Source organism: Diceros bicornis, chromosome 21, assembly GCF_020826845.1.
Source record: "Diceros bicornis minor isolate mBicDic1 chromosome 21, mDicBic1.mat.cur, whole genome shotgun sequence".
Taxonomy (NCBI): Eukaryota; Metazoa; Chordata; class Mammalia; order Perissodactyla; family Rhinocerotidae; genus Diceros; species Diceros bicornis.
The window spans coordinates 29,586,355-29,610,380 of record NC_080760.1 but is presented as its reverse complement, the minus strand read 5'-3'; the positions used below and the strand labels follow the sequence as shown (position 1 = coordinate 29,610,380).

The window sequence follows — 24,026 nt, the reverse complement described above, 5'->3', positions numbered from 1 at the left end:
TGGCTTCTATTTTCCTGACCAAGCCCCAGTCATTAATTTTTTTTTTTAATTTCTCTGCAGCAAAACACACCATAAGCAAAGTAAAAAGATGAAACATTTTAGAAGGAGATATTTACAATATATATAACAGAAAAACATACACTCTATAGAAAGGAGTCCTACAAATCAATAAGAAAAAAGTAGTCTAAAAGAAAATATGGGTAAAATAAAGTTTTACAGTAGAGGAAATTTCAGTGGCCAATAAGCAAATGAAAAAAATGCTGAATAGAAATTAAGAAATGAAGATTAAACCCAAAATAATATGCTACTGGACATTCATAAAGTTGGTAACAACTAAAAGCTGTACAGTACTAAGTGCTGATGACAATTAGAAGAATTTGAAACTCTTTTAACTTTGGGGAATGTAAATTGGTAAAGGAGAGTAATTTGGCAATATCTAGTAAAATTCCATTCCTACATATGTATAGAGTGTACCAACTATACATTTTGGCCAAATGCCAAATGGCTGATGGTTAAAAATTAATATTCAGGCAAAGCTGAATCTCAGCATCCCCGAATGATGTACAAATGTATGATGTACAAAACACAAACTAGCACATTTTTTATCAGAACTTTATACATAGGATTTAGAGCAATGGCAATTAAAAAAAAGATTCTTTACCTTACCTCCTGTTCCTCCAGTTGGAAATGCATACCATTTGTTTGTTTGTTTAAATTCTTAACTTCTATAGGCTTAAAACTATGAAGATTGTCTCTTAAAGCATTCTCCTAAAGTTTGTATTTTCAAAGCGTGATATGTTTGATGTAGTTTGATTAGTGAGAAATAAGTGTGTATCAGTTTTTTTATTAGTTTCATTAGTGAGAAAAAAGGAATGCATAATTGTTCAACACTTTCTTCTTCTCTTTATTCCCATTGTATTCTTTATTATGTCTGAATCAAAGTGGATATCATAGCTGTTGTGTATGATCATGGATTATTTCCTGCTTGTGAATTTTAAAGTGGCAAAGTTGACATTCTGCTTTATATACATTCTCATATAAATATAAAGAATTTTAAAATAAGGCTTTTTCTTGCAAGACTCGTGGGCTAAATGGAATTTAATAACCAAATATTAAATTTACTTCTTAAAGGTTATTCTGCTAAATATTATGAATTAAATCCACCAAAGGATTCTATAGAGATTAAAATTATGATAGAATAATCTAATCTTCACTTGTCTCCTTGAAATGAGTGAAGGTAATCAAAGGTACAAACTTGCAATTGTAAAATAAATAAGTCCTGGGGATGTAATGTACAGCATGGTGACTATAGTTAATAATACTATATTGTATATTTGAAAGTTGTAAGATAATTGATCTCAAAAGTTCTCATTACAAGAAAAAAAAATTGTAACTATGTGTGGTGATGGATGTTAACTGGGTTTATCATAGTGATCATTTTGCAATATATACAAATATTGAATCATTATGTTGTACACCTGAAACTAATATAATGTTATATGTCAATTATATCTCAGTTAAAAAAATGAAAAAAAACTTTTATTAATGTTTTTGGTTTCAAAAAGGGTATGTTCCTCTAATATATTTTGCTAGCATACTTTCTCAATTTTCTTATTAACAATTTGCTTCCCTTTTTATTCAGCTGTTTGAAAGTTCTTACTTTTGGTACATAAAATTAACATATCTTTATTCACCATTAAATAGTCTAAAATTTAACTTTAACAATAATAAATATGTATTTACATTTTAACTGAATTTCAAAAAAATAAAGCATACATGGACTTTCTTATTGTAAGTTACATCAAAAATTCTACTAACATTAAAAAAGTAAGTATTCAGATATCACTTATATATCTAAGCCATCTGCCTTATTGTATTATTGGTACAGTTTTGCTGACCAGATATGACATTACCCTATGTGAATACACAGTTCTTTACAAACAAATTAAACAGAAATTATATTGAGGTAAGGATTCAACTATTTATCTTTCAGTAGACCAAGGCAGAAGTTAAGTAAGATTAGCAGATTTTGATTGAATCTTAAGGACAAAATGAAGTTTGGATCCCTATGTGGTACATGCCCTATAGAAACACTTTTGCACATGTGCTAAAGGAGATGTAGAAGTATAGCCCTTTCATAGCAGTGAATAGTTGAAAACAGTATAAACGCTCATCAGCTGGAGAATTTTGGAGTATGCCTCCAATGGAATACCACAAAGTAGTTAAAATGAATAAAATGTGTGTGTGTGAGTGTGTGTGCATAAATATAAAGGTAAAAACACAATACTAGGCAATAAATAAAGCCTCAGAAGAATTTTTTTAAATAATTTTATAATTTATAAAATTTTAGTACTTTCAAAACATATAACATTGTTCTTAGACATATAGATGTGGTAAAAATATAAAATATGTGTGAGAATAATATATTAATTTGGAATATTTGCAAGCTCTCAGTAGAGAAAGACCAGAAAGGGACTGAGGAGGGACACAAAAGGAGCTTTAACTTGTGTTGCAATATTTATTTCTTAATAATAGTATTAATGTGAATAGGAATCAATTACTATGAATATTAATCTGAAAACTAATCTGAATTAATATTAATCTGAAGCAACTGTAATACTAGAATGTGATAAAGCGAGTTGGTGAGGTTGTCATGTTGTCCTTTGTAGTCTTTTGTGGGTTTCAAATAATAACTTTAAATTGGAAACTGTTGAAGAAATATACTACATAATGGCAGGAAAGGAATTAGATCTCAGTCTAAGTTATTCAGCAAGTCAAAAGGATTTAGGCAATGGGGATTTTCAGTTCATTTTTGCTCTAGAAATTTTCATTTCATCAGAGTATCAAATTTCACAAGGAATGGTGAATATTTATAGTGTATGTGATTTTTCATACACATATTTAATTGTCAGTTTCAAGTATTTGAGCTTTTCAATGAAAAGACTGGCAGCTGAATGTTTCCATAAAGATAAGACAGTTCTGAATATTTATGAATAAGCAACAATAATTCCACCAAATTGAACTAAATTATGTTGTTCTTTGTAGCTTATGTACTATTGTCCCTGTGCATTTTCATCTACAATGCAAAGTATTATAAATTATCTTAATTTACAAAGAATATCTGCATTTTACCTCATCACCAGCAATTGCCAACCACATTTACAGAACATTCAAATTAAGGAAGGATGAATTTGGTAATAAACCTTGAAAAGAGAGCTTGATTTCCATTATTTTGATAAATGATGTATGGTAAAACTAAAAAAGTGTCTGCATCTTGAATGATAAACTTAATATTATGTCTAGTAGAAGGAATGGAAACTTGTAATTTTTGAGCAGGAACACTTTAAATGTAGTGTTAAGTATGCAGATCCATGCAAAGCAATGTGTCCCGAAAATTAAAATTTGCTACTCCTGCTGTTTCTACTTCCTTGACCATGTATCCCTTACGTGTTGTGATATGTCGTGATTTGAGTTAACAACTTCTACCCTTTTGTATGGCTCTATTTCTGAAGCTGTTTGCATTTGCCTTTTTTTAACATATTTTTACCCAAATGGGGTTGTCACAAATTGATCCATTCAGGAAATTCCTGAAGATGTTTTTTTAAAATTGTCTCATAAATTTCAGTTTCTCATCAGCATTACTTTAGTTTCATTTTCAGTTGTCTCCAGAGATAATCCTCTAAGAATCCACATTCATTCATGAACATTATTGAATATCTGCTATGTGCCAGGATTTGTGCTGTGTAGGCATTGTGGGAAAGAAAAAAAATGAAATAATTCCAGTTTGTAGGAAAACAAAGAAAAGGAGGAAATGATTGTAAATGAATTAAAATGTGCAGATAATTCTGTGGGTTAACAGAGGAGGGAATGATTAAATCTCCCCAGAAGAGACTAGGAAGGGATCCTTATGTTCCCTGAGAGCTAATGTATCACTCAACATACAGAAGTTATAGTATAAACTCAGTACTTTGAGCTGTACAAGTTCTGATGATTTTATTTATGTATGTTGTCATACTCCAGGAAGTCAATGATGTAAATTAGTGATTTGACATCAGTGAGCTAATTCATGCTTTTTTTTGCTTTGTAGTTCAAATCCAGATTAATCTGTGCCTATAAAAGAGATACAAATCTCTTTTTAATTATCATATGATTTAAGACATACATAAAAATTTTCTTTTTCTCTAGTATTATTTGTCCTGAAATCACAGATTTCCTTCATTCATGAGGCTATCTAGAATATTCTTTATAGTTCTTTAGTCTCAGAAGCTATAACTGATATAATTTTGCACCTAATTATCTTTAGTGCATTCATTGTATCATTTATATATTTTGTAAAATACTAAAGACAGAAGAACTCCATAGCTAGGGAGCTTAGGTTTTGATTACTAGTGTCATATTTGGTTTAAATTATGAAGTATCCTATTTTAGTTCTCTCAAAATCTTAACAGTGAATTGTGCTATGATTGTTAGGTTTTAACATTCATCTTTATTAATTTTATTCTGAATGTGCACACATAGTCTTCTGGATCTAGAGAGATTAATTATTATTATTTAAGTAATATAATAATAACTGTATCAGCCCCCCTTTGACCTAGTCCTTACCCCTGTAGCAACATGATGAAAATCCGATGGAAAAATCTACACAAGTGTTCAGGGACAAGGGATGAAGAAAAATGGACTTCTTTGCTTAAGGCAGCTGTCTTCCTCTCCTCTCTCAAAAGGAGGGAGAAAAACATTTGCTCCTTGGAGATGACATGGAAAGGATCCTGGGTTTTTATTCTAATCTTGGGAATGTAAAAATATCTCTTCAAGGGCTGGATTAGCCTCCTGTGTTTCCAGTTTTTATAATCTAGAGATGTCTGTAAATCCCTGGGCCTCATTCTCCCTTGAAATGTAAACACAAACCTCCTCCAGAGTTTGGTAAATCTCTCTGGAGTCTCTCCCTACTCTTAGAGTTGTAAAATAGCTTTTCAAGTGTTGCCATTAGCCCAGGGTCCCAAGTTTCCAGTAAAAATTAATGCGGATAGTCCCAACTCTGCACATACACAAGAATATTTTCTCTACACCCCAGTATGACAACAGGTAGGAAGATTCTATTGTTTTTTTCCCTGTGAGAATTTTTGAGAGCTGTACTTTTCTGGAGAAGGCAGAATATAAAAATTTAGAGTTCTTCAAGCTAATTACTATGTTATATTATCTCTTGATAAAGTATATTTTAAGTATGAGACTATTTCACTTTCTTCTAAGACTATAAAAGTAAAGCAGTCTAAAGTTATATTTCAGTGGACATAGTTGTTACTTGGACAGTTCTGATTTCACATATTTTGTCTGAATTTTGAAATTTTGATGATATGTCCCTCGTAGTTATATTGGTTAGAATCTATTATTAGAGGTAAATTACTTGAAGCAGGCAAGAAGCTTAGTACTGTAACAAGTCATGATATAGTCATATAGACCATGGAGTATCATTGATAAATTTGAAAAATACAACTAATTTTAAGGAAAAAAAGCTCTTTATGGCTGTTGTATACTTTCAAAATTAAATACTGTAAGAGTAATACAACTAGGAAAAAGTATGCAATCGTATTAAAATAATAGAAAGGGATGATTTGTACGGTTTTAAATCTTCCTGTTAAATTTTGTCTTTAATACATTTATATTCTTCTCACAGGTTTTGAACTTTCACATTGTGAGGATCCTGGCATTCCACAATTTGGGTACAAGATCAGTGACCAAGGCCACTTTGCTGGTAGCACTATCATTTATGGATGCAATCCAGGCTACACTCTCCATGGAAGTAGCCTTCTCAAGTGCATGACAGGGGAGAGAAGGGCATGGGACTATCCTCTGCCTTCCTGTATTGGTAGGATACTCTTAGATTTTCATGAAATATTTCTATAGAAGTGTTACAAGATATACTATACCTTTTCAAATGATTCTATCTGTCCACACACAACTCAGACCTTAAATCAAGAAGTTAATGAACTTACAGCTCAAATTTGTCAGAAGGAAATTAATGGAAAGCGAAGGGGTCCTTTTCATAATCTTATCGATGAGTACATTTTTTTTTGCACGATATGAAGTCATTTTATTTCTTTTATTTTGACATAAAATTTAGCTCACTACAAAAATATGTTAAGACTCTTAATCATACACATTTATTGAATCTCATTGGCCAGATTTGTTTTAATATAAAAAATATTGCATACCCTGCTATCAAGGTGGATTAAAAAACAGTCAATTATTCTCAATAACTTAAAAAGGCTTTCTTTATATATACACTTTTTCAAAAATCTGAGAAAGTACGTATGCCTTTTTTATGTGTATGTAGCATAACATAATTAACCAATTTCAATAAGAGACATGTGAGAGTCAGTGACATCAGATATGTTGCCTATGTGAAGCTAGAGAATGATCATTTTCTCTCTTTTTGAGTAGCCGGAGTACTGTTTTATTACTACCATCTTATAGATCAATTAATGAATGACTGGGTATGTGTGGGTGGGAGGGTAGATAGAAAGTGCTGATAAAGACCTCTGCTTTTTTTTTTCTCCTCCAAAGATCAAACAGGTGCCAGGTTGGAATTCTGGGACAACTAAAGAAAACAACAATTTAACAAAACACTAACTCCCCAGTAGGGAATAAACATGCAATGATTCTTTAGTAATTCTTATTTCTTGATGGCATTTATGGAGGCACAAATCCATTTCCTATCAGGCCCATATAGATAAAATTGACCTAAATCTTCTTTTTTTTTTTTTACAGTTTTCTTAAGTTATAGTTGATACTCAAAAAACTGCACATTTTTAATGTATACAATTTGATGAGTTTGGAGACCTGAAACTTTTGAGACAAGTTTTGATCTTTAATACTTGATATGGTTGCTATAGGAATCTCCATAAAACTTGCTATAATACAAATCAAAAAAATGAAATTCTAGTTTAGAGGCCTTGCAACTAATTGCACAGTGTTTTTGATGCCATGAAACCTCTACTGGTTTATTAAAACATTGATTCACATAGAAAGCAAACATATTTTTGTCTAACCAAAATGCAATCATAGTCCTTTATTTACAGATGGCATCTGAATTTTGGATAGATAATGAGAGTAATATCTAAAATAATAATCAACCTAAATTGACAAAGCTTGGGATTCTGGAGTATGACCAACAATCAGCCCACTGGCGTGGGTTATGAGAAAAATGTAGCACTGATTAATTCTCTCTGAGGTTATATTCTTTGATATGAATAGGAAATACAGTCAGAAAATCATTAAGGGTTATAACAGCACAGAACTATAAGCTTATAAATACTGATTTGCCTTGCTGTCCCTAAAATAGAAATCACAAAACAAATATATTAAAAACCATATATTTTCTATATGTGTTGAACAAAGCCGAAGACGTTCTTCATTTTTTGGAAAGATTTAATGCAAATGGAAGGACATTTGGTCTGGGATCAGAAGATTTTAATTATGTTTACAACGAATCAGTGCACTATACTTACATATCTCCCAAGTCAAAACTTAGTGACTTAATACTGCTCAAAATTTCATGAGAGGGGTAAACTTTTTTTCTGTCAATGATGGATGAGCAGGGATAACAGCTGAAAACAGTTGGACACATGGTGTGTCATGCTGATGATTTCTATGATAACAGAAGATGAAATTCTATTTTAGATGATGTTGTCTATTGTCAACAATTAATAGCTTTACCATCTGGCCTAAAATCATAATTTTCTGTGCTTATTAACCTTAAATACCTATTATAGCTGTAGTTTTTCCTCTGTGGAATAAGAAACTTTTTCTCAATTATATGATTATTTCTGGGTAATTATGTTTCTGAATCTTATACATTGATCAAACAGAAGTTAATTTTTGAAGCACCAGAACTGGAGGAATTTAACCTGTATACCTTCTTTAAACACTATTTCATTTTTATTCTTCAAACATAAGTCTTCTGTCAGAATATGGACTACAGCGCTATGGCATGTCACACTGGCTCATTTGAAGTCAAAATGCCAAATAACATTTGTCATAAGAAATATGAAGAAAAAAGAGCTATGTTTAAATTCAAGATACAGCATAGTGCACAAAACTCCAATTTAACCTACAACTGATTAAAAATTAATCTGGAGGAATGAAGTATCAAATTTGTTCTCATAACAAATATATGCCAATAATAGTGATAAATCATAAGAAATGATGATAAATGAATTAGTATAGTTGCATAGCTCTAGTTGTCCAACAAAGTTTTTGTTAAAAAAATGAGAAAAACCACAGTAAGTGATGGTGACATCTTAAATAATGGTATCTTCTTATTTACTTTAAAAATGACAAGTTTGAGGGGGCCGGCCCTGTGGTCTAATGGGTATGTTCACTGTGCTCTGATTCAGCAGCCTGGGTTTGTTTCCCAGGTGTGGACCTACACCACTTGTCAGTGGCCATGCTGTGGCAGCGATCCACAACAAAATAGAGGAAGATTGGCACAGATGTTAGCTCAGGGTGAATCTTCTCAAGCAAAGAGGAAGACTGGCAATAGAAGTTAGCTCAGGGCAAATCTTCCTCAGCAAAAAAAAGAAACGAGAAGTTTGTTATTATTCAATTAAATTAATATTGCAATACAAAATAAAATTGCTTAATCCTCTACTGGTGTGTATCAGTCAGGTTCTCTAGAGAAGCAGAATCAATAGAAGATCTAGATCTAGATCTATCTGTCTATCTATCTAAATAGATATTTATTTTAGGGAATTGACTCAAGCAATTTTGGGGGCTAAGTCCAAAATCCACAGGGAAATTAGAAAGGCTGGAAACTAAGGCAGGAGTTAATGCTGCAGTCTTGAGGGAGAATTTCTTCTTTTCTAGAAAACTCAGTTTTTGCTAATAAGGACTTCCAATTGATTGAATGAGGGCCACCCACATTATCAAAGGTAATCTCCTTTATTTAAAGTAAACTGATTGTAGATGTTAATCACATCTATAAAATACTTTCATGGTAACATCTAGATTAGTGTTTGACTAACTGTGTACTATAGTCCAGCCAAGTTGACACATAAAACTAACCATCACAGTGTGGTGAAATATAACATCTAAAATCTTTGAAACAAATTTGCCTATATGAATAGAGCCTACAAATTTGAACCATTAAATTTTATTGTTATTAGGTCTCCTCCAAATGCTAAAACTTTGTCTTTGACTTTCTTTGCTCTAATAATGAAAAGAAAACAAAACAAAAAAACCCAAGAAGCCTAATTCAGTCATTGAATTTGAGTAAGATAGAAATAGTACAGAGAACAAAAAAAATAAACTTAGGAAAATCTTCAAATATTTAAGCAAAAAGTAAAATGTTTTTGGTTTATTTTTTGGTAGGAGGATAATCTGGATAATTTTCCACTGTATGATGTATTACACAGTGTTTTCATTGTTTCTAGGGTTTAGAGATGTAGGGCAATATACTAACTAAAATACTTATCTCTTCTCTGATACAGAGTTTCTTCTAGGGTATCTGCTTACGGAAGTAAAATCACTCTAGACATCCCAATATATTAAATAGTATTGAAATGAAGAGGGAATCCCTCCAAAATAAAAATTTAATTATATTGTATGACAATATTTATATTTCTAATTAGGTAAATTTTACAAAAATTAGAGACCATATTAAATCAAATCCAAACTAGATTTAACTGAAGTAAGAAATCTAATAAGAATGCCCCTTTGACTTTTGGGAGGTTAAAAAGAAAAGAGTTTAGAGTGATTTGAAAGAGAATAAAAGGACAATGAAATTTAGAAGTCCTGAGGGACCAAGGTCAAGATTGGTTTTTCTCAGAGGTGGGGTAGGAAGATAATGAATTATTCAGCCTGCAACCAACTAGCAGTGAGCAACTCGCCATCTGTTTCTCCTTTTTAAATTATCATTATTTAACAATACATCTTAAAATATTTGGAAGCCTAAACTCAGAGTTTTTGAGTGTGTCCTTTTTTTATTTCCTAATTAGGTTTATTTTATTGTCTTTTACGTGATCTAATTGAAACTCTATTGTTTTATTGTACAATGTATTCTTGCTTCAATCAATACCTTAATCTGAGAAACATGTATAAATGTATACTTTCAAGAAAAGGGGTAATCAATCCTTATTTTCCTTAAGGTGAAAAAATATATACTCTTGAGAAATTTCTAGGTTGTTTGAAAAGGTTGGCATTAAATTTTGGCAAATTTTTTATTATTTTTTATTAGCTGAATGTGGAGGTCGTTTTAAAGGAGAATCATCAGGAAGAATCTTATCTCCTGGTTATCCCTTTCCGTATGATAATAATCTGCGTTGCGTGTGGATGATTGAGGTAGATCCAGGAAACATTGTCAGGTAAATGGATTTCATTTTCTCAAAATTACTGGGGAATCTGAATTTCCTGATCCGTTCCTATATATAATATCAAACAATATCAAGGTTTTTCAATATTTTTTAACCTTGGCAAGAAAAAACTTGGTTTCCATCTGTTTGAAATATGAAAAAAGTATTCATAAGCATGATTTATTGATTTATGGGCCACAGTGGTCCCTGCTATAATCCCTTGGAGGGAAGCTTTTCGTAGTTATAGGAGGGTGCAGAGCTGGAGAATTTTTCCTGCTTCTTAGTGACTTCTACTCTTGATGACTCAACATGCTGAGTCCGCTGTTTTGATATGTATACAAAGCTGTGCAGGTCCCTATCATAAGTTTAGCCTCACGAACATTTAGAAGAAAGAATAGAAGGGGACTCAGTGACGGCTACCTGTTTTCCTGGGCTTTAGGCGTATCTCTGGAGCATCTGCTCTCTGCCTCTTTAACCCTGTTTGATTTTTCTTTCCTGCTGAGTTTAGTTAGATGGCTCACAATTCTTCACATCGATGCCTCTTAGATGAAGACAGAACCATCTCCTCCTAGATCAACAAGCATCAGGTTTCCCAGGCTAACATGTACTCTCCGTCCTGGTTTAACTATTATGGTTATGACTGGGAATGGCTTAATAAATGAACAAATCCTCCTTGACGTATGAGCTATTTAGCGCATTATCTCTCACAAAACAATGACTTTAAACTTAACAATTGCTGCTTTATATAAATGGAATTTCAGACAGGCTTCTGGGTGGTGCAGGAGGTCATAGAAAACAGGTATTATCCTTCAAATAACCCACTGAAAGGTATACTCCATGCATTGCTGGATGTGAACAGTGTGTTGCTTTTGCAAGAGAATTTGCAGAACTCCAGGCTACACTGGATCAATTCTCAGCCTATTTTTCTTTAGTGTAGATCATGCATCATTTTATTTAATAGTAGAACTAGTAGAAAATATTGAATTCAACAGGATTCTGGGATTTTTTTAAATTAAAGAATAATATTTGATATTAAATTACAACCAAAATTTAAATCTATGACAAGTCACATATCAAACATGAATGTGATATATATAGAAAGAATTGAGCATGTTGATATAATTGGATTTCTAGTTTTTGGCACCAGTACGAAAAGTATCCTTACTACACAAAAAGGACGTTCTCTGCCCAATGTGTGTACACCACTGGCTTTTGAGAAAAGGAAAGTCTTTATTGTGAGGTCAACTTGCAAGGAGACAGGAGGCAAGGCTCTCAAATCTGTCTCCCTGCTTCAGGGTTTGGGGCAAAATTTAAGAGGTTAGGGGGAGCAGGCAGGTTTGTGGACATGCTGGAAGGGCAGGTTTTGATTGGAGGGCTTTAAACATTTATGGTAAGATGTGGAAGGGGCTTTTAACACCAGATCTTTCTACATGATGGACCCCTGTCTTCCGAAGAGAGTCCGACTTTCAAGTTCTGGTCGTGTCTTGGTCCTTTTGTTTCAGTGGTGGGAGAGTCTTTGGTTCAAGGTGTTATTTCAGGTCAAGATATTCTCCTCTGCGTGTGCTCTGGCCATGTGACTTGCATTTTTTTTTTTTTTTTGGTTTGCCCCTGAAAAACAACCTTAACCTTCTGTCCATAAGATGGAGTCAGTTTTAACCGGTCCTAGAGGTCCTGTGGTTGCAGTAGCAGATACTGATTTTGTTAGGTTAGACAAAAAGCAGAGTAAATTTAACATGAAACAGTTTCTGTTCATTTGTTTGGGGGAGGATAGATGTTATTTTTTAAATTAAGGAAGTTTCCTTTTACTCCTAGATTAATGGATGTTAATGGAATCAACATCAGAATTCCATCCATCATGGAATTCTGATGTTGAATTTTTTAAAATGATTTTTCTGTATATATTGGAATGTTCATGTGATTTTTTTCTTATATTTGTCATTGTGATAACATGTATTGATTGGTTTTTGAATGTGAACTATTCTTGCATTCCTGGAATAAACCTCATTTGATTCTGATAAAACAAAGAAACAAAACTTGAAACAGTGACAAATATGTATACTATGGAGTCAGATAACTTAAGTTCAGACCACTATTCTGCCACCCTTTGGGCAATTTTATTTACTCTATCTAAACTCCATTTGCCACATTTGTAAAATTGAGATAAAAATTGTTTCTGCTTCATTGGGTCATTATAACAATTAAACAAAGAAAATATTTGTAATGCATTTTGCGCAGTGCCTGACATGTACAAGAGCCTCTAGAAGATTCACCTGCTGTTGCCACAGTTAAAATTCATGAACACTGAAAAGAATATATATACCTGAAATTTCTGAATTTGCAAAGGTGGTATAATAGGACATTTCATCATATTCTAAAGAAATAAGCTATACTGCTCAAGAAAAATTCATTCAGGTTATATATGCTGTTTACATAATTCATTTTTTATCTGATAAAATAAAAGGAATATCTAACAAAGGCAAAGATGCATATTTGTTATATTCTTTATTTGAAACTAAACCTGTGGTTAGAATAATCAAACAGAAGTATATGGTTTTCCTACAGCCTACAGTTTCTTGCTTTTGATACGGAAGCATCGCATGATATACTCCGAGTTTGGGATGGTCCACCAGAAAACGAGATGCTCTTAAAGGAAATTAGTGGATCTCTTGTTCCTGAAGGAATCCATAGCACTCTCAACATAGTAACCATTCAGTTTGACACGGATTTTTATATCAGCAAATCTGGATTTGCAATTCAGTTTTCAAGTGAGTTACTATTTTATTTCTTAGATGCAAAATAAGAATGCTATTAACTAGTTCTGTTAACTTTACTGCTCAAAATTTTAATTTTAAAATTTTAATGATCTTATTCTTATTTCTAGTCTGCCTATTCATCAGCAAGTTAAGGTAAAATATACTTGGAAAAAAATATAGTTCACTTTGTTAATCATTAATTAATTGTTAAGACTCTCTCTCCAATTGTCGAACCAATTTTTCTTAAAGTAAAGGTGGTGTTAAAATAATTGAGTGAATGAAATAATTACATTACAAAAACTTGTAATCTACATTTACCATAAAAGTGTATGTTTTATTTTATTTTTTTTTGGGTGAGGAGATCAGCCCTGTGCTAACATTTGCCAATCCTCCTCTTTTTTTGCTGAGGAAGACTGGCCCTGGGCTAACATCCATGCCCATCTTCCTCCACTTTTATATGGGACACTGCCACAGCATGGCTTGCCAAGCAGTGCTTCGGTGTGCACCCGGGATCTGAACCAGCGAACCCCGGGCCGCCACAGCAGAGCGCGCGCACTTAACCGCTTGTGCCAGTGGGTCGGCCCCAAAAAGTGTATGTTTTAAAATGTGAAATTTTTGTAGATAAGGAAGAAATGAATACTTGCCATTACAAAAAAAGCAACCCTATGTTTTTACTAATTTCATTTTTCTTCTGTTAAAGATCTTAATTATATATTCACAGATATCTTTGACAAATATTTTAGATCTACTTTTAAATTAAAGATTTCCTATAACAATAATGTCATTCATTGTAAGTAATTACCGGTGTTCAAGGCTTGTTTTCTTTTTTTTCCTTTTATGGCACTGCTAACTGGCCCAATATATGTTGTTCTGTAAAAGGAATTTTAGTTTAGTGGCTGGAGAAAATGAATGAAAACAAAAATTTTAATTTCTATATTTTTACTTTTATTTCTTTTAATGTTTATTGAAATATCAATACACACATTAAACACACATTATCTCTTTGAGAAGATTATCTAATGGATCTTCTAATTGTATAGTCTTGAAAAAATCCTATTAACAGAAACCTATCCAGATTTCCAAGATCATCTATGGAAAGAGCACAAACCGTTATTCTTCAACTGTGCCTGAATTCAAGTCCTGACTCCTTACTGACTGCTGACTTTGGGCACCTGACCTCATCACTGAGACTGAGTTTTCTAATTCACACAGGAATAATAATGCTTATCTGAAAAATAGGTTATTAGGTTGTAACATGATCACGTGTGAACAGTACTTGGTATTGAATATATAGCGGGTCCTAATGAAGTATTATCCTTACATGAATAAACGTAAAATTGAAATCCTTTGAAAATAAGAGACAAAACATGAAGAACTTTTGAAATGACTGTCAACAAAATATATCTCTTTAGGTAAACAACTGGTCAGTACAATTAAACAATTAACTTGTCCTTTTGTTCATAGAACACAGTTGCTTGACATAATTGACTAACATAATGAATTGTTTTGTGTTATATAAACCAAGCTCATGAGAGAGAGAAGTGTAAGACAGTGTAGAGGAGTCAATATCTGTAAATTTGTACTTTAAATATATCTTTTGACAAAATGAAAAATAAGAAAATGATCAAGTAATTCATGAACATAATGGCTTCTAATTCTGAAACACCAATTAAACATTCTTCATATTTATTTCTATTTCCTACTATTTATTTCTCTATTTTTGAAGTTAGGAATAATTTTTCAGAGAACTCTTCATGACTGCTTTTTGATTTCAGTTCTTTCTACTGGTAGTTTGGCAGCTAATAGTTCTTTCTTTTACCTTAAAGTAGCGATACATAATGTTTTACACTTAAATGGTTATTGTAATTAAATATCTCAATACAATCATGTGAAAAGGTGCTTCAAGCTAGTGTTTGTGAATGCAAAGTGCAACTGCTTAATAGAAAAAAGCTGTTTTATGTGCATTTCTGGGAATTTTTAATGTAGATTTGTGAAATTAGCAATGCACTTTTAGATTTATTGTATTTGTAGGGCATATTAAAGTTATAGAAGCAATATGTGTCATACCAGAGCTTTAGTAAATCTGTCCTCAAAATATTCTTTTAAGGTGCATAGTAATTTTTACTACTGATCTGAAACTAAAAACCTACCCATTGAAATAAAATTACTTTGAGGGTTAATATATTGTAAATAGCATCAATCAATGAAAATTAGTCTCTTGAAGAAACAATAGAAAAAATAAACAAATGGGACTACATCAAACTAAAAAGCTTCTGCACAGCAAAGGAAACCATCAACAAAACGAAAAGACAACCTAACAATTGGGAGAAGATATTTGCAAACCATACATCTGATAAGGGCTTAATCTCCAAAATATATAAAGAACTCATGCATCTCAACAACAACAAAACTACCAACCCAATTAAAAAATGGGCAAAAGACCTGAACAGACATTTCTCCAAAGAAGATATACAGATGGCCAACAGACACATGAAAAGATGTTCAAAATCACTAACTATCAGGGAAATGCAAATCAAAACTACAATGAGATATCACCTCACGCCTGTCAGAATGGCTATAATTAACAAGACAGGAAACATGTGTTGGAGAGGATGTGGAGAAAAGGGAACTCTCATACACTGCTGGTGGGAGTGCAAACTGGTGCAGCCACTATGGAAAACAGTATGGAGATTCCTCAAAAAATCAAGGATAAAACTACCATATGATCCAGCTATTCCACTGTTGGGTATTTATCCAAAGAACTTGAAAACACCAATTTGCAAAGGTACATGCTCCCCTGTGTTCATTGCAGCGTTATTCACAATAGCCAAGACTTGGAAGCAACCTAAGTGCCCATCAAGGGCCGAATGGATAAAGAAGCTGTGGTATATATACACAATGGAATACTACTCAGCCATAAGAAACAATGAAATCCAGCCATTTGTGACAACATGGATGGACATTGAGGGTATAATGCAAAGTGAAATAAGTCAGAGGGAGAAGGTCAAATACCGTATGATTTCCTTCATTAAGTAGTAGATAATAACAACAATAAACAAACACATAGGGACAGAGAGTGGATTGGTGGTTACCAGAGGGGAAAGGGGGAGAGAGGAGGGTGAAAGGGATAATTCGGCACATATGTGTGGTGATGGGTTGTAATTAGTATTTTGGTGGTGAACATGATGTAGTCCACACAGAAATAGAAGTACAATGATGTACACCTGAAATTTTTACAATGTTATAAACCAATGTTACTGCAATAAACAAAAAATTAAAAAAAAAAAAAAAGAAAATTAGTCTCTTGGTTGGAAATCTGTGTCTATGCTTACACAGGTTTCCAAGTGTTCAGATTTCAATTGCAAAAATATTCTTTTCTTGAATGATGTCTTGCTTGGTTCCAGGAACCATGTTAAGTGCTTTATACACATGATCTCATTTAATCCTCACAAAAGCCATGTGATATATGTTGTATCATCCCCATTTCCCAAATAAATACACTGCGGTTCAGAAAGTGAGTTAATTTGCTCAAGGTCATACTGCTAGCCGATCCCTAGTGCTGTGACTCAAATCCGCACGCGTCTGAAAAGAGCTTCGCGTGGGTGCCTGGTGCATAGTAAATGCTTAGCACTTGTTACTGTTATTATGCTAGCATCATTATTTAGACACATGTATTAATATGCTAGAGGAAATAGAAAGCTTTCGGTTATATGCTATCAGTTACAGTGAAGTTCTACAATTTAATCAGCTTGTTTTCCTGATTATGCTCCCAAGGACCGCATCGAAGGTCACATTTTCAAAAAGCAGGTGATTTATAAAAGTGAAGCAGTGCAGAGGGATGAGGGAACGCTGGAGTGCAGGCATGCCCATTTCAAAGGGTCAGTTGCCTCCCTCTGGCCCTAGTCATTTTGCCCTATAGGAAGACAGGCTAATTTTAAAGTGGAACTTGAAATAAGGATTTTATGTAAAGTCATCTAATTTTCAAAGAAAACTCAAATCTTAAAGAGAATGTTAATAGACTGTAGGCCAATAAACCACTAATATAGGTCATATTTGGCTTGCAGGTCAGAATTTGGCATTTCAGTGCCTTACCTAAATTCCTCTTCCCTAATAAATCTATCTGAGTTACCCATTCATTCATTTGTTCATTTGTCCATTCTAGGAGAGTCTACGAAGGACCAGATATTAAGCATATTTATCTCCAATTATTTCTCAAATGCACTTGCCCTTTCACTCAGGCAAATTTTCTTAGGTTCATGAATACACACACACACACATACCCCCCTTACTGCTTTCTGTCTCTAAACCTTCTTTCTCACCTTAAATCTTTTTCTGCTCCCTTTTGCTTGTCTTGCTCATTCTTCCGGACTCAGAACCAAGACTTCTTTTTCTAAAACATTTTTGACTTCTGTATAAAACACTTTTAAATGTTTATAAAACATTTCTTTATAAAACATTTCTGATCTCTCTTTATAAAACGTATTCTAGCCCATGCTCCAGGCACCAGCTGTATTTTTTTCCCCACAAAATGATGAAAATAAATGGTTTATCTTTCATTGTTCTGGAGACGTTTTAATGATGTGATCTTTGCTCCCCAAATGTATTGTGAGTACCCTTGTCTTCCTAAATGTATATAAAGAGACATTTAGGATGTTTAGGATGATCACATAATTTATTGTTTAAATCTAAGGTAATATTTGAAAGCAAAAGGAGCACTATTAAAAATTAGGCTAGACAATAGGCATAAACCAGGACAGTTTTAGCCAAATCAGGATGTATCATCCTTTTAATAGTAAGACATTTATTCTAGCCGCACTCCCCTTACCACTACAATGCCCATTCCTCTTTTGAGCAAATAGCTGTTGTTTATTCAGTGTCAAGTAGTAGATAAAGAAAAGAATGAGTCAGGCAATGGTAGCAGAACTACCTTCAGCAACGAAATGCAACCCATGAAATGTATTTCACTGAACTTGGTGCAAAGTAAATTTCACTGAAATGTAGGTCACACACCAACTTCATAATCATCCAGCCACATCAGCAGCCTCATGCCTTCTATTTCATGGTCTATTCATTCTTTGTAGAGTCTGGCGCTTCACCTCTTGGTGTTATAGACTTAATCAGAGCTGCTTAAGTCTGACATTGCTACCTCATGCTGTCCTATGTGCTGTCCTTGGTTCTCAGCAGTCAGCCTCCATATCCCCTGCTTAAATTTGTAATCTGCCTGTCTCGTCCCACTTTAGTTCCACGGGGAGGATGTCTTTGGGTATCGTGCCGTCGTTTGCCCATAGAATAGTTGATTTTTGACAGAGCGTTTTCTGTGCTCTTCACTCTTTGACCTCTCTGTTAAGAATCTGCCCCTGCTGGGTAATACAAAATACCAAAGCCCGTAGTTTATACTGTTGAAAATTCTCAAGGAAATGGATCCCTTAGCCATGAGACGTTGGCGTCTCCCAGCCTCAAAGGGACTGCAGGGTGCCCCTGCCTTTGTTCCCTTCTCATTATTCCTGCCCGCGTTGTTGTAACAGTTGACTAGCCACTCGCTTCATTATCCCTCCAGCCAGACTTTTCTTCACATTTCCACCTGACTGATGTTTTTAAAATACAAATCAGACATCACTCCTCTGTTTAAAATTCCTTAATAGCCACACAGTCACAAGTTCCAAACTTTGGAATTACATTTAAAGCCTCCACAATTTGCACCCAAACTACCTGCCAGCTTCATCCGTCAGTATTCACTTAACGCACACCCAGTCATCTAACTTCACTGTCCTGAAGGACAATGTCCTTTCACATTTCTGCTTCTTTTGCGAACTCTCTTCCATATTCCTGGAATATTTATGTCCACATTCAAAATCTATAAATCCTTTGTCATTTTCCAAGGCCCAGGAATTAATATTTCTGTTAAAATAGCCAAGACGTATTTATTAGATCTCTACTTTGTAGTTGATCTCGTCTAGTAGTGTGTGAGATATGGTCACAGTGCTCAGAGTAATTATAATACATGACTAAATTTGAAAGATAAATACTGATAACCCATCTCTATTTCCCAATCTTTTCTAATTGCCAGGTAATTCACACTTTCTTTTCAAGAGCAGCATATAAGGCACTTGTAGATATGATGAAATATTCTCAGATGTGAACACCTAACCCATTGTGATCTTGGATGTAAGTGGAAGAAGAATTTGATACTGTTGCCCAGGCAGCTATTTTGTATTACAGCAAGTTACTTCATAGTCTGTGCTGTGGTTTGAAAGATACATAAAACTGTCAGGCCATGAATTGACAGAATTAGGGAAAAATATGTGTTCTTGAAATATGTACAGAAATAGAGGCTCAGCAGACGTGCTGTAGAGCTACAGAATGTAGTCTGAATGATCTTGCCATGAGTGTATTTGTTGTTTATTTTATGAGGTAAATTCATAACTATTTATTTTATCATAGAAATAATTTTTAATTATTTTGCAGTAGACATTTACGGAAGCAGTGGAATTTTAAAAACTGCATTTTTAATTAAAAAGTACATACTGGATATTCATTTCTTAAGAAAGCTGATTCCACCAAGATGTCCAAAAGGAAGGCCAGTTCAGCCAATGGGGGCTGTCAAGAAGAGCGCGTGCAGAGATTAACAAAGATGTCAGACAAACTTATCCTTGCAAAAGTAGAAACTAAGCCCAAAAAGATAGCAGGAAAGAATCTAGAATGGTGTTTCCTCGCTATTTGTAAATCAAAGTATTTTAGTACATCCAGAAACACGTGCTTACAAAAGCAGGGAATCCCACATGATCTCATTTCAATAAAACATATTTAGATAAGTGGTAAAAAAAATTTTTAGAGGGAGGGCTGGCCCCGTGGCTTAGCGGTTAAGTGCTTGCGCTCTGCTGCTGGCGGCCCAGGTTCGGATCCCGGGCGCACACCGACGCACCGCTTCCACATCACTTCTCCCGCCATGCTGAGGCCGCGTCCCACATGCAGCAACTAGAAGATGTGCAGCTATGACATACAACTACCTACTGGGGAAAAAGAATAAATAAATAAAATCTTTAAAGAAAAAAAAATTTTTAGAGGGAAAATCATGTGCTGATTGGTTATTTTTCTGTACAACCTAAAAATTAGTATAATACTGAATTAAATGAGATTTTATTGCCTTGTATATCATGTTAACCTTCTATAGGCTATGAAGGGGGAAATTTTATATTCTAAAAAATGAAAGAATTAAATGGTGATTTGAAGACATGATAATGTATTAACTCCATCTTCTTCATTTTCTTGATTATTTTAAAGTACCTATCTTCTATAGCCATGTTCTTTTTAGTGGAATTATTTCCTAAATAAAAGTGCTCCCTGGTATTGGAATATTCCCTGGCACCCTGCATCGTTGGTAGTAATAGGCTAATTTTTCTTAAGAAATTATTAACCTAATGTGAAAGATGGGATATTTTGATTGAGAATGTAGAGTGTATGATATTAAAACACGAGATGTTGATGAGACTTTAGACCTGACAGTGTATTAATATTTTAAGATATTGATACTTGGTATTCTTGTTTTATGAACAAATTGTCTACAAATTTTAAGCTGATAAATCATTGGAGTGGCTGTTTGGATTAACTACATGGTTTTTAGATGTTTAGTATTTAAATATTAAGGAGTATGTACAAATTGCTCATAATGTCTGCTAATCATCAAAAAACCCACAATTTTTTGACATGCTAATCATCAAAAAACTCAATAACATCTCAATTAAAAATAAACAAAAGTGATGATGATAAGGCACCTTGCACACAATGTATGTTAACACACTCGAGGATCATAGTGGTGTGACTGACCGTGTAAAAACCAGAAGACATAAATCTGTTAAAAAAGTGTGACTTTTCGTTTAGAGCAAATGAAAACTCTGCTACACTAATTACATCACTTTATATTCTAAATTCTTTTCTACATGTAGGAAAAGTGTTAATATGTCAGCTTCCTTAGCAGAACCTCACAAATAGTTAAATGAATCCAATTTTATTTCAGTCATATCAGTTGTCTCAAATAGAGAATCAATAATATCACATGCCTAAAATATTTTAATTCCAAGTTTTATTTATTACATCCATTTCATGAAATGAAGGATAATCTTTGGAAATTCATTGTATCAAAGATGAAACATCTGATACTATAAACTCATTAAAATTTTAACATTTCAATAATTTTAAATTTACTCAGACTTGTTTTATAGTCCAGCATATGGTTTTCTAAAAGTACTACATGCATTTGGAAAGAATGTGCATTTACCATTATTGGGTTATATAAATACCATTAGCTACAGTTGATTGATAGTGTTGTGTTTGAAGTGTTCTAAGACATTACTGGGTTTTTGTCTACTTTTTTTTTTTCAACTAATAGAAGAGAAGTGTTGAAATGCCCAACTGAAGTTGTGGATGTCTATATATTCTTTCTGTCCTGTCATGTTTTTGCTTGATGTATTATGAAGTTCTGTTATTAGGTGCATACATTTAAGATGCTCTGTCCTCTTAATAAGTTGACTCTTTCATTAATATGAAATAGCTCTCTTTTTCTCTGGTAATTTTCCTTGTCTTGAAGTTTACGTTGTCTGATATGAATATCTTATAATTAGTATTTGCATGGTATACCATTTATACTATAGTATACCTGTTAACTTATTAGTGTCTTTATATTTAAAGTAAGTTTCTACTCTAAATAGCACATGGTTGAGATAGCACATGGTTGAGTCTTGATTTTTTTATATAGTCTGAAAAATATCTGTCTTTTAAATGTAGTCTTTTAAACCATTAGATTACTTATGTTTAATGTAATTATTCATATGGTTGAGTTTGTTTATCATATTGCTATTTATTTTTTGTTGGACCCGTCTGTGCATTGTTCTTTTTTTTCCGTCATTGTTTTTTTCTTCCTCCATTAACTGCTTACCTAAACATTTACTGAGGGAGCACTTACTCTAATATTTATAGAATACATCTTTAACTTATCAAAAATTACCATCAAATTATATTACACCACCTTACATATAATGTAAGAACCTTACAGTAGTGTATTTCCATTACCCCCTTCTTTCCTTCAGGTTGTTGTTTTCATTTATCTCACTTCTATATGTGTTAATACCATAATACATTTTTTAAACTTTAAGCAGATAATTGTTTTTTAGTCTTCTTTTAATGAAACAAAGGTCACATAAAATTTTTAGAAAATTTTTTATTGAATTACAGTTGGCATACAATATTATATTAGTTTCATGTGTGTAATATAGTGATTCAAGATTTATTTGCGTTACAAAATGATCCCCTGATAAGACTAGTTACCATCTGTTATCATGCAAAGTTATTACAATATTGTTGACTATATTCACTATGCTATACGTTACATCCCCGTGACATTTATTTTATGACTGGAAGTTTGTACCTCTTACCCGCTTCACCTATTTTGTCCTTCCCCCCACCCCCATCCCCTCTAGCAACCACCAATTTGTTCTCTGTATCTATGAGTCTATTTCTGTTTTGTTTTGTTTGTTCATTGTTTTTGTTTTTTTTTTAGATTCCACATATAAGTGAAATCATACAGTATTCTTCTTTCTCTGTCTGGCTTATTTCACTTACAATAATACCCTCTAGTTCCATCCATGTTGTCACAAATGGGAAGATTTCATTCTTTTTTATGGTTGAGTAATATTCTGTTGTATATATACATATACCACTTCTTTATCCATTCATCTACCAATGAACACTTAGGTTGTATCATATCTTGGCTATTGAAAATAATGCTGCAATGAATATAGGGGTGCATATATCTTTTTGAATTCGTGTTTTCATTTTCTTCAGATAGAAACCCAAAAATGCTGGATCTTATGGCAGTTCTATTTCTAATTTTTTGAGGAACCTGCATACTGTTTTCCATAGTGGTTGTATCAATTTACATTCCTACCCACAGTGCATGAGATTCCTTTTTCTCCACATCTTCACCAACACTTACTATTTGTTGTTCTTATTTATAATAGCCATTCTGACAGATGTGAGGCAATATTTCATTGTGGTTTTGATTTGCATAAATTAGTGATGCTAAGTACCTTTTGCTGTACCTCTTGGCCATCTATATGTCTTGTTTGGAAAAATGTCTGTTCAGGTCTTCTGCCCATTTTTTAATCAGATTATTTGGTTTTTGATGATGAATTGTATGCATTCTTTATATATTTTCAATATTAACCTATTACCAGATATATTGTTTGCAAATATAGTCTCCCATCCAGTAGGTTGTCTTTTTGTTTTGTTGATGATTTCTTTCACTATACAAAAGCTTTTTAATTTGATGTAATCTCCTTTGTTTATTTTCGGTTTTGTTGCCCTCGCCTGAGGAGTCATCTTAAAAAAATTAAAATTTTAATATTAAAGATAAAGTTATTTGTTTTGTGAAACAATACAAATATAAATTTTGGTTTAACACAGCCTCATGATAAAAATAAAGCTCTTATAAACTTAAGAAACAGAAATGCACTTAGAATTGACTGTGGTATACATATAATTCATAACTGCAACCAAGGAAATTCTGCTGATCACAATAAAAATGTTATTAAAATTTACAAATATTTTCATAGACAATGAAATAAGTGAATTACATTTTTTTATGTGTATGACAGAGTAATGCTGATTCAAAAAATAAATAAGTAAACGTTGGTATGTCAGTACCACTTTCTCTTTTTGCTACTTATTGTCATTCAGACCTAGAAAGATTTGCATCTCTGGAGTACTCTTTTGAAAAATCAACCAAAATTCCCTAGTTTGTTGTTGAATTTTTTTGAAAACAAACCTTTAAATTTGGTTGCTTTACATTGGAATCAGTTGAAAACCTTGAATCAAGATATTCAGTTATTGGAGTACTAAAGATCCTCAGCTTTTGAAATTTTTGGTGACTTGC

At 33.1% G+C, this 24,026-nt stretch overlaps 1 protein-coding gene across 3 annotated transcripts in view; it reads left to right on the top strand.

Moving 5' to 3' along the window:
• The window catches only part of CSMD3 (CUB and Sushi multiple domains 3), a 1,210,091-nt gene that overhangs the window by 889,129 nt on the left and 296,936 nt on the right, over nt 1-24,026 (top strand). For all 3 annotated transcript variants that reach the window (XM_058564813.1, XM_058564812.1, XM_058564811.1), the window contains 3 exons: nt 5,672-5,863; nt 10,232-10,358; nt 12,909-13,111. In XM_058564813.1, coding sequence (XP_058420796.1) covers nt 5,672-5,863; nt 10,232-10,358; nt 12,909-13,111 — 522 coding nt within the window. The remainder of the gene's footprint in view (nt 1-5,671; nt 5,864-10,231; nt 10,359-12,908; nt 13,112-24,026) is intronic.